Genomic DNA, 12,182 nt, shown 5'->3' on the forward strand with positions numbered 1-12,182 from the left:
CTAGTAATATCTAGCAGTGATCACCTGGTGTGCAAGGCTACGTTCCCCAGCATGGTTTCCACATTCGCCTTCATGTAGCTCGGCAAGGACACGTTGGGCCTCTTCTGGGCTTGTGCACTTGAGATAGGGGCCCGAGAATGACTTTCTAAGGAGTTGGCCTTCATGTATGGTGAATCTGGCGGCTCTTGCTTTTAGTCGTCGTGACTCGTTCTTGTCGGCTGGGAGTTTGTCGTGTTCCAAGTATCTCACTATAGGAGTCATCCAGTAGTCGGCTAGTTCAACACCCATGGCTTCCTCGGGCAGCTTGTTTGGTTGTTGTTCCTTCCAGTTGGTGAGCCACTGCATGAATAATAGAGGGATGGATGACTGGGAAGAATATTTGAGGGCTGAACCGAGGTTGGCAAGGGCATCAGCGTGGGAGTTTTTCGCTCTAGGGATTTGGACGATGGAGAACTCATCGAATTGGGCCTGTAGCTCCTTGACCATGCTCAAGTTAGATGTCATCTTTGAGTCGTGTGCTTGATACGTGCCTTGCAGTTGACTGACCACGAGCTGGGAATCAAACTTCACCTCTAGTCTCTTTGCTCCAATTTCTTTGGCTAAGGAAAGTCCAGCTATGAGGGCCTCATATTCGGCTTCGTTGTTTGTGCACTTGAACCCACACCGTATTGCCCGTTGGATCATGTCTCCTTCTAGCGCAATCAATACTAATCCAAATCTGCTTCCATTTACGTTACTAGAGCCGTCCACTAAGAGAGTCCACTTGGAGGGTGGTCTGCTGTTCATGCATAACAACTCACTCTCTGCTTGGGTGGTGGTATTCGGGGTGAAATCAGCTAGTGCCTGGGACTTGACGGCGGTGCGAGGCTGGTATGATATGTCGAACTCACTGAGCTCTACTGTCCACTGTAGGAGTCGGTCTGATAGCTCTGGTTTGTGCAGTATCTTCTTGAGTGGGAAAGAGGTGAGTATAACTATTGAGTGACATTGGAAGTATGGCCTGAGCTTCCTGCATGCATGGATGAGGGCGAGGGCTAATTTTTCCAGCTGACTGTACCGTTTTTCTACGTTAAGGAGTGACTTGCTTACATAATAGACTGGCAACTGCTTCGTTTCTTCTTCCCGAACAAGTACTGTTGAGATGGCTGTCTTTGAGACCGCTATGTAAAAGTAGAGCTTCTCCCCGTCCACAGGTTTGGAGAGGAGCGGAGGGGAGGTCAGGTACCTTTTCAGCTGTTGCAAGGCTACTTCGCAAGAGACGGTCCACTCAAACTTCTTGGACTTCTTGAGAGCATGGAAAAAGAGATGGCACTTGTCGGCTGATCTGGAGATGAAGCAGCTCAAGCCAGCAACCTGTCCTGCCAGGCGTTGAACGTCTTTGATATAAGTTGGAGACGGTATGCTAATGATTGCTCTGATTTGGTCAGGGTTGGCTTCTATGCTGAGTCACTATGTAGCCTAAGAACTTACCTGACGAGACCCCGAATGAGCACTTGGCTAGATTTAGCTTCATGTTGTACTTCCTGAGGACGGCGAATGTTTGGCTAAGGTGGTCGAGGTACTGTTTGGCTATCAGTGACTTGACGAGCATGTCGTCGATGTATACCTCCATGGTGTCTCCAAGACACTCGGCGAACATCTTATTTACCAGCCGCTGGTAGGTGGCCCAGGCGTTCTTGAGGCCGAATGGCATTACCTTATAGCAATAGGTCCCCCTTTCCATGATGAAGGCTGTCTTTTCTTGGTCGTCTGGGTGTATCAAGATCTGGTTGTATCCTGAGAAGGCGTCTATGAAACTAAGGAGTTCGTGACCTGCAGTCGCATCAACCATCATGTTGATATATGGGAGCGGAAGGAGTCCTTGAGGCAGGCTTTATTTAAGTCAGTGAAATCGATGCACACTCTCCACTTTCCGTTCTTTTTCTTTACGACCACGACATTCGCTAGCCATTCGGGGTAGTGGACCTCTTTGATCATACCATTGCTCAGTAGCTTCTCGACCTCTTCATTGACAATTTGGTTACGCTCTGGTGCGAATTTCCTTCTCTTCTGCTTCACTGGTGGGTGATCTGGGTCTACCTTGAGCTGGTGGACCATTGCTTCTGGACTGACTCCGGTCATGTCGGCGTGGGACTAAGCGAAACAGTCTTCGTTTTGTTTGAGGAATTCTATCAGCTTCTCTCTTGTCTCGGGCTTGAGGCCGGACCCTATGTGTGTCTTTCTCTTGGGGTCGTCCGGATGTATCTGTACTTCATCCAACTTTTCCATAGATGGTTGATCCGGCTCGGTCGGAGGGGTTGGATGAGACTGTAATTGCTATGAAGAGTTACACTTGCCTTTGAAGGCATTCTTGTAGCAATCTCTGAAAGTTTTGGGGTCATCTTTGATCTCTCGTACCTCCCACTTGGTTGGAAACCTGATCGTCTGGTGGAAGGTAGATGGGACTGCCCGCATGTCCTGGATCCAAGGTCAGCCCAAGATGACGTTGTAGGGTTAGGGGCAGTTGATTACCAAAAAAACGGTCTGTTTGTTCACTCCATCGGCGTAGATAGGGAGGATGATCTCCCCGATAATATACTTTTGCTCAGAGCTGAAACCCACTAGCAGTGTCGGCCGCCTGTTGATGTTTACCTCTTCCAGTCCCATAGCCTTCACTACTTCGAGGAATAAGATGTTTGTTGAAGAGCCTCCATCTACGAATACTCTTTTCACTAGGATGTTGGCGATCTGTAGGGAGACGACTAGAGCATCGTGATTAGGAGCGGCCAAGGTGACTGGCTCAGCATCTTCAAATTGAATTACCTGATAGGTGTGTGACCGTGAGACCGGATGGATGGATTGGACTAGACTTAATGGTGGTGGTTGGTTCTGGCATATCGCTTGGCTGATGAATAACTTACCACACTGATCTCTGATCCTCCGGAGATGAGTGAGCAAAATCCTTTTGGTGTGGGTTCTCGCGGAGGTGGTGATGGTTCTTTTGAACTTTTGTGGCTAATGGTGTTCTTCCCTTTATCAGTTAGCAAATCTCGGAGATGTCCCCTCTTTAGAAGTGCAACGACCTCTAGCTGCAAGGCGATACAGTCTGCGGTGTTGTGCCCATGATCACCGTGGAACTCGCACCATTTAGTCTTGTCTCTCCTTGCCTCGGGGTTGAGCTTGCCTGGCCACTTAACGGTGGATCCCATTCCTTTCATAATCGCGACGACCTGGATTGGTTTGACATTAAGGCTATATTCAGGTATTTTGTACAGGTTCGATCCGAACTATCTGCTTTCGGTTCTCGTTGGCTGGCGATCGTATGGTTTTCTGATTTTGCTCGAATTACATGCTGGGGGTTGGTAGCGGTGCTTCGCTAGCCTGTGCTCTGGCTTTCTGTCATTCTGCCTTGAATAGTATCTAGAGTGAACCGTCTGGTTTATCTCATCCTCCTCCCATCTTATCTCGATCACTGCCCGGGCCAGGGCGTCTTCCATTGTGGTGCAACCCAGCTTTGTAAGCTCTTTGTATAGTTCTCCGTCCAGGAGGAGACCCTTCCTGAAGGCATCCACGACTGTCTCGGGATTACATGCAGGGATGGAGATCTTCTCTTTGTTGAACCTATTGACATACTCTCTCAGTGGCTCGCCCCTTCTCTGGTATACTCTGTATAGGTCGGCTGTGAAAGAATCAGCATGCATGAAGAGTAGTGGAGATGGAGAATGAAAGCATGAAAGCATGGATTCTAAAACCGATTTTCAAACAAAGCTTGGAAAAGAGATTATACCTACTCCTTTGCTTTGGATTGATGAAGATTAGCCTCAAAGTAATGAGACCTCCACACTTTAACACCACCTTGAGAGGTTTAGAGAGTGGTCGTGGCTTTTAGAGAGAGTTTTGGTTTTGCTTTGAGTGAACAATGTGTGGTCTGAACAAAAATGCAATCTTTTGCATTTATATTACTTGGCAATTTTGCATTATTTATTTTTCTCTCAAGCCCAATAAAATCTTATTTTATAAGGGACCCATAATTTATTATGCTACCATTTGAATAACAATATTATTCAAGGGCCCATGTAAACTAAACTAGTTTCAATGACAACCCATAAAGTTACCTTTTAACCCTTAACTATTAAGGGTTATTTTTGTTCATCTCATTATCTTAACACTTTAAGTTTAATTTAACTTTAGATTAAATATTAATATAATTAATTATTGCTTGACCATTTAATCCTTAAAATGTCACAAATAGTTTCTATGTAACTATTACCATAGAAATCCGGTTTTACCCTCGAGGTGCTAGCCCTCTTCGGATAATCATTTCTCTCTCTCATCATTCTCTAACTTCTCAGGCTATTGGTGTGACCAGTAGGTCCACCGTGGATTAGCTGTGAGCCGGTTCTGGATGAATCTGGAAACCTATCTGAGCCCAACGCTATGGTAAACATCTAGCAATGTGCCATAGTCCCTAACCACGATGAAGAAATACTTCATCAAACCCATTTCAGATCATACGTACCAAGCAGGTAAAGTCCCTCCATTGAGATATCCTGATCGAGCATGGATTCATGAACGTCAAAATCCTAAACTCGATCTTCTACCGAATCGTCGATCATATGTCCGGAACTTGTCATCACAAACTTGCTTTTGTATGACTAATAATAGACTCTGGCCAGAGATTCTGTTTTTCGACATTTATCGATGTTCGTCTAGGAACTCGAAGCGGTATTCCTGATCCTATATTTTCGAGTCAATGGATCCCCTCTTGACCTCGTTCATTTCCGCATATGACACGCTGACCAAATAGGCTTTATTATCGAAACATGATTAGTCTCGTACTTATACACCGTATAACCATACGCATCCTATCGGATCCGACTACAATGTCTCAGGTCAAAGGACACATCGTACACTGATATAACCAAACGAAAATCATTGACTACATGCTTTTCCAAGTGATTTGTCTTTATTTGGTCACGTTCGAAAACAGTTCACCAACCATTAATCCATACCAATGCCCCATTGACACTATCATCGTCATCCGTACTTATATCAACTCATGATATCTTTTGAAAGCATCCGATATCCAACTGTGCATATATTTGCCCAAATTATATTGCTCCGTAGAACCCTTTTCGATAATTCATTTACCGATTAAATGAATCATCTGCACAATTCTATACATACTTTATTTTAAATGCATGACTGATAAAGGAAGCAATTTATATAATGATGAAGAACTCTTCTTCCATTATTATGATATATATAGATATAGATAAAATGCTCTGAAACCGACAAACGAATGGTTTCTAGGGCATACACTATATACACTAACAAACTCCCACTTGCACTAAAGCCATTTGATGTTGTATCTCATACCCATCTTCTTAAGATGATGCTCCAATTGCTTCAGTGTCATCGCCTTAGTCAGTGGATCAGCTACATTTTCTGCTAAGGAGTCTTCAGAATCAAAACTCTCCAGCTCCAACGATTATCTCAAAATGTTGATACTTACGCTGAATGTGTTTGGATTTTTGGTGTGCCCTTGGTTCATTTGCCTGGGCAATAGCTCCAGTATTGTCACAGAACATGCTTATCGGGTAAGCCATGTTCGAACCACACCAAGTTCAATTACGAACTTTCGCATCCAAACAGCCTCCTTCGCTGCTTCTGAAGTAGCAATGTATTCGCTTCTGTGTGGAGTTAGCTGTGGTTGTCTGTTTGGAAGTTTTCCAACTAACAGCACCTCCATTACTATAAAATGTACCCTGACGTAGACTTTCTATCATCAATATCTGATTGAAAATCAGAATCGAGTATCCTTGAATGTTTAACTCGGAACATCCATAACTCAAAACTAGATCCTTAGTTCTTCTCAAGTACTTAAGGATCGATTTTACAACCGCTAATGTTTCTCTCCCCTGGGTTTGACTGATATCTGCTCGTAACACTTACAGCATAAGCTATATCAGGTCTTGTACATAGCATTGCGTACATTAAGCTACCTACGGTAGATGCATAAGGCACATTACGCATTCGCTGCCGCGCTTCATCGGTCTTTGGACCCATCTCCTTAGAAAGATGAAGACCGTGAGTGAAGGGCAAGAGACCTCTCTTAGAGTTCTCCATGCTAAATCTTTTTGCATTTTCTCTATGTACAATTTTTGGGATAATCCAATTACCCTTTCGTTCTATCTCTATAGACACGAATGCCAATGACTATGTCGCTTCTCCTAAGTCTTTCATCGAGAAGGTTTTGGACAACCAAACCTTAACCTCTGTCATCATGCCTATTCATTTCCCATCAAAGTATGTCATCTACATATAATATGAGAAACGTGATGGCATGATCTTTACACCCATTTATACACAGGGCTCATTCGGATTCTTGACAACCAAACGATTTGATTATGTTGTCAAATTGAATGTTCCAACTTCTTGAAGCTTGCTTCAATCCATAAATGGATCGTTGCAATTTGCATACCTTACGTCTTTCAGCAGAGGATACAAACCTATCGGTTGTTCCATATAGATGTTTTCCTCAATAAACCCATTCAGGAAAGCTGTTTTGACATCCATCTGCCAAATTTCATAATCATGGTATGCTGCGATGGCTCTTATACGGATGATTTAATCATAGCTACAACAGAAAGGTTTCCTCATAATCCAATCCTTGTTTCTGTATAAACCTTTCGCCCCCAGTCGAGCTTTGAAGGTCTTTACCTCCCCTCCTTGCCAACTTTCTCTTGTAGACCCATTTACAACCTATAGAACTATTCCCCTAGTGTGCCACAAGCGCCATACTTGATTGGCATACATTGATTCTATCTCAGAATCCATCGCTTCTAGCCATTTTCCTGAATCTTTATCTAGTATTGCTTCTTCGTAGCTTCTAGGATCATCACCAGATCACTACCCCACTAAGCAAGATTCAAAATCTTGCTCATGTAGGAACTCATATCTCTCTGAAGGTTTCGACATTCTAGAGACTTTCGTACTTGAACCATAGTATCTGATACTGAGGTTCGCTGAGTGGACGTTCCATCTTCAGCAATCTCGTTTCTTCTTTTGAACTCTTCCTTAGTTCAATATTTTCCAATGCCGCCTTCCTCCAAGAACTTGTTCTTGAGGAAGCGCGCATTTCTACTGATCCAAACTCTTGATCACTTGGGAGTAAAAGCAATCCTAAACTATCTTTAGGATATCCAATGAACCGACCCTTCTCGGATTTAACATCCACTTATCAGATTTAACCATTTAACATAAGCTGGTAGCCCCAAATCTTCATATAATTCAGACTTGGACGTTTTCCATACTATCTCATATGGTGTTTTCTGGACATTTTTAGACGGGACCCTATTAAGGATATGCACAGCGTTCTGGAGAGCGTACCCCCATAAGACATTGGTAAGTCTGTAAAACTCACCATCGATCGTATCATATCCATAAGGTACGATTTCCTTTTCAGACACTCCATTAAGCTGGGTGTTATAGGAGGAGTCAACTGTGAGATGATCCCATTTTCTTTAAGAACCTTGAAACTCTGTACTCAAGTATTCACCCCTACGATCTGATCATAGTATTTTATAACTCTTTCCAGTTTGATTTTCTACTTCATCTTGAATTCTCTGAATTTTTCAAAGGACTCAGATTTGTATTTCATTAAATACAAAAACCCATATCGGTGACATATCATCTGTAAAGGTAATGATATTCAAATCCTCCCCTAGCTAAAGTACTAAATGGTCCACACACATCTGTATGTATGAGTTCTAAAATTTCTTTAGCTCGCTCTCCTTTACTCTTAAAGGGAGACTTGGTCATCTTTCCTGGAGACATGATTCACAAGTGGCTAGGGTTCAGACACCCATGAGTTTAGGATCCCACTTTCTCCAAGCTGTATTAATCTTCTCTCTCCTATATGACCCATCTAGATGCCATAGAATTTAGGATTTGATTCAGATCGAGTTCTTTTATTAGAAATGGTATTGATTGAAGCATAGTCATTCAATTCTAAGACATACAAACCATTTTATTCATACTTTACCAACTAAAACATTTCCAAATTATTAAACATTCATTTCCATTAAATAGTACTAATAACCTGCTTTACACAAAGCAGAAATAGAAATGATGTTTCTAGTGGCTTTTTCAAAGTACAATACTTTAACAAATTCAAAACATGTCCTAGTAGTCTTAGTGGGAAGTTCCCATGGCCCGGCTACAACTCGTGCCCCATTTGCCATCCTCAAAATGATCTCGCCCTTTGTCACCACAAACTATTCTGAAGTACCTACAAAGACATACAAACATGAGATGTTGCTGCTGAATCTAATATCCAGGAATGACTATCTGAATTAACACTTAATTCATATTCAATCATAAGACATTGGTTCGTACCTGCTTTTCCTTTGCCTTTCTTCAGACTGTTCAGGTATTGAGGACAGTTCCTCTTCCAGTGTCCATCTTTTCCACAGTGGAAACATTTTCCCTTTGCATCGGCCTTCTCTGCATTTGCCGCTGGCTTCTTGAAGCTCTTATTCTTGGGTCCAACTTTTGGACCTCTCTTTGTTAGCACTTTTGGCTTTTTATTGGCCCTGCTAGTGGAGGCGGCAAAGACATCCTCATGTCCTTTCCCTTTCACATTCTGTCTTTGAAATTCTTTAAGCTCATTTAGGCTCCGAATCAGCTAGTTCAAGCGGTATTGTGGCAAACCCAGGGGATGAGTATGAGCGTGCCCCTACCATAGTGATGATGCCTGAAGAGGGCGTTCCGATGGGTGTACTGACTGGAGTTAGTGTAGCTACCCCAAGGACGAGTGAGGCTGGCCCGAGTGGCTCGGGCAGGCATGGGAGAAGTGGGGAAGACTTCGAAGGGGCCGGTAGTCTATCCTTGTCTAGTGGTAGCTCTAAGGAAGAGCCGAGCCGACAGGGCAGTGAGATTTTGACCAGAGATTATCCACCCATGCTGAAGGACAGTGATGTGTGGCGCATCCGGACCTTGTATCACATCCCAAATTCGGTTGATATCCGAAAGCCGCGGTCGTACGAACAGGTCGACTGGGAGGCATAGGGCTGGATTAGTGTTTACGAGAAGTGGTTTCATGACGGATTGAGGCTACCTATCCCTCACCTCGTCTGGGAAGTGTTGAACCATTTCATGATTGCCCCGTCTCAGCTCATGCCTAATGGTTGGAGATTATTGATGGCTCTGGAGGACCTGTGTGTTTGGAACCAGGTGAGGTTCGGGCTGCACGAGCTGTTATACTCGTACTTCCTGAAGGAGAATGATAAGGAGAAGGGTCGGTATCTGCTGAACTTGAGGCATGATCAGTCTCACCTAGTGACCGACCTACGGTCCCGCGATAAAAACTGGTAGGACCGATACTTCTTCCTGAGGGGTCAGGCTGTCTTTGGAAAGAGGGGACAGGGCAAGATCCCGAGCGGCTGGCGAGCTACCGGTGAGAACTCAGTTGTTTCTTTTGCACTTTGATTATTAAATCTTGATTGTGTTTTTTGTTTACAGAGCTTGAGTACAATCGGGCTGGGCAAAGCGGAGACGGCTTGGACGTTACAACCCAGAAGGTGTTAGTCATCCCGTTAGAGCAGAGGGACTGGCGAGCGGTGCTAGCAGAGTCCAACCTGAGGACTAGCATTCTTTGGGTCGGAGTAGAGGCGATCCAACGAGGTACTCCCTTCCCCTCGCTGAAGCAGACTTGGGATGTGCTTTTGAGTTGATACTGCAATCATATCATTTTTGTTGAGTCCGGGCTAAATCCACTAACCGTTGAAGAGTTTGCGCTTGTAGAATCACTAATGAAGAAGATGACCGTTCTGAGTGCGAGCGAGTCCATCGCCCGACGTCGGGAGAAGAGGAGGAGGGAGTCCTTGGCCAGGGAGGACAGGAGAGTAGAAGATGTGTTAGCGACGCCACCGAGTCAGTAGCCTGTGGCCAGAGCTGGATCGTCCTAGACCGCGGTCATGGATGAGGAGGTTGGGACGATTACATTCAAGATTCTGGCTACTATGTCGACTTACTCTGACGCGACTGCTATGAGTAAGCTGGCCGACTCTTTTTTGTTCCCGGCAGACGAGGCGCGTTTGAACCAGATGGGTGCAGTTGCTGCAGCTGATTGGGGGGTAGCTTGCGCTGTTCAGGTATGGCAGCAGTATTCCATATTTTTGTTCTTGAATTTCGTTTTGATGGCAATGTTTGGTTGTATAGGTACTCACTAGTAGTCTTCATCTAAGGAAGTCTGTGGTGGTGCAGGAGAAACGGATACAGGATGTATCGAAGGCGAACACCAGCTTGCGCTAGAGAGAGGCAGCAGCCCGAAGGCTGAGCAGGAGAGTCAGCAGCGCCTCAGGGATAGCGAGCATGAGGTGGAGAGGTTGAGACGTGAGTTGGCCGAGAGGACCGCAGAGGTCGAGTCTCTCAGGGAGCAATGCATTTCCATTGCCGATAACGCTATCATCAAGGCCCGAGGTGAACTCATGCTTGAGTTCAAGGAAGGGAGGACCTCTCATTGGGATCCGAACGAAGACATCCAACTTATGTGGGAGTTGCTGGAAGAGGGAGATGGTCATCCGGAGGGGTAGGACGAGGAGCAGGTGCATGCCTTTGTCAGTCAGCCAGGGCCATCGGGTGCTGGGGACGCGAGCGACCAAGCTGCTAGGGACGCGAGTGACCAGGCTGCTGGGATGGGTGCTGGCGGTGCAGATATGACGACGGAGTCAGAGATGGAAGAGGCGACTCATACCGAGGAAACTTAGCATAGTTTGCCTTCGTATTTTGGGGCCTGCGATGCCTTTTTTCTTGGCGTGTGTGCTTTTTTTGTACTCTGAACTGAGCCGTTTGAGGCTGTATATATTATACTCGGTTCTTACTTTTGATGTTTTCTCCATGGATGAGTGAGTGAGTTCATTGTTTCTTTACTTGTAGATGTACTATGTTGTGTTTGTTTCTTTAGTATGGCCCAGTGGCTAAGGCATGTAGGCCTTATGTTGGGCTACGCTGGCGCTTTGCTTATTGAAGGTGTAAGGACCATTCATTCGGTCTGGCCGACCGAGTACGTAGTCCCCTAGATTGAATGAAGTCAACCCGAAGGTGTGAATTCTTGGGTCGGGCTGACTCGTAGATCGGGCTGAGCCGATTTGATGGTGTAACTTCGTGGATCGGGCAGGGCCGATCGAAGGTGATTTCGTGAACCGAGCGGGGACGATTCGAAGGTGATAGTTCGTTAATCGGGCAGGGCTGATCCGAAGGTGTTATCGTGAATCGAGCAGGGTCGAGTCGAAGGTGCAAGTTCATGGATCGGGTAGGGCCGATCTGAAGGTGTTATCGTGAATCTAGAAGGGTCGATTCGTAGGTGTGAGTTCGTGGATCGGGCAGGACCAATCTGAATGTGTTATCGTGAACCAAGCAGGGTCGATTCGAAGGTGTAACAAACGTTTGATCAAGTAGGGTCGATCTGAAGATGTAAATTCGTGGATCGAGCAGGGTCGATCCGAAGGTGTAATTAACGTTTGATAAAGCAGGGTCGATTTCGAAGATGTATATCCGTGGATTGAGCAGGGTCGATCCGAAGGTGTAATTTTGTGGATCGAGCAGGGTCGTTCCGAAGGTGTAACAAACATTTGATCGAGTAGAGTCGATCTAAAGATGTAAATCGGTGGATTAAGCAGGGTCGATCTGAAGGCTTAATTCCGTGGATCAGGCAGGGCCGATCCGATGGTGTCAATCCATGGATCGGGCGAGGCCGATTAGAAGTGTGAAAACTCATGACTCGGGCAGGGCTGATTTGAAGGTGTCAGTTGCTGAATATGCTTCATTGAATTCGGGCCATGAGACTGACTGTCTATGAAGGAGGTGGATGGGGCCACTCATCCTTTTTAAATAAAAAATGAAAAGACAACAATATTTAGATTGATTTCACCTAAAAGTAGTAGCGTGTGGGATGGATTGCATTCCGACTATTGCTAATGTATTTGCCTTTGGGAGTTTGGAGCCGGTAGGCACCCTTCCCTGCTTCTTTGGTGATCTTGTAGGGCCTACAATCGATCTGAGCTCTGGCCTCCTTTCTTCCTGCATTCAGTTATACCTGGCGTGAATTGCCCGATTCATCTCATCTTCCTCCCACCTTATTTGAATCATTGTTCTGGCCAAGGCGTCTTCCATCGTGGTGCAACCTAGCTTCGTCAGTT

General features: G+C 45.2%; 1 protein-coding gene across 1 annotated transcript; it reads right to left on the reverse strand.

The window, feature by feature from the left end:
* LOC116132011 lies at positions 1 to 2,121 on the reverse strand. The gene is made up of 3 exons (XM_031417692.1): positions 1,980 to 2,121; positions 1,471 to 1,812; positions 1 to 1,358 (listed from the first exon to the last, which is right to left on the reverse strand). The coding sequence occupies exons 1-3, from the start codon at positions 2,119 to 2,121 to the stop codon at positions 1 to 3; spliced, it is 1,842 nt and encodes a 613-aa protein (XP_031273552.1).
* Positions 2,122 to 12,182: the final 10,061 nt, after the last annotated feature.

The sequence above is a fragment of the Pistacia vera genome, unplaced genomic scaffold (assembly GCF_008641045.1).
Source record: "Pistacia vera cultivar Batoury unplaced genomic scaffold, PisVer_v2 Contig247, whole genome shotgun sequence".
In the NCBI taxonomy this organism is placed as follows: Eukaryota; Viridiplantae; Streptophyta; class Magnoliopsida; order Sapindales; family Anacardiaceae; genus Pistacia; species Pistacia vera.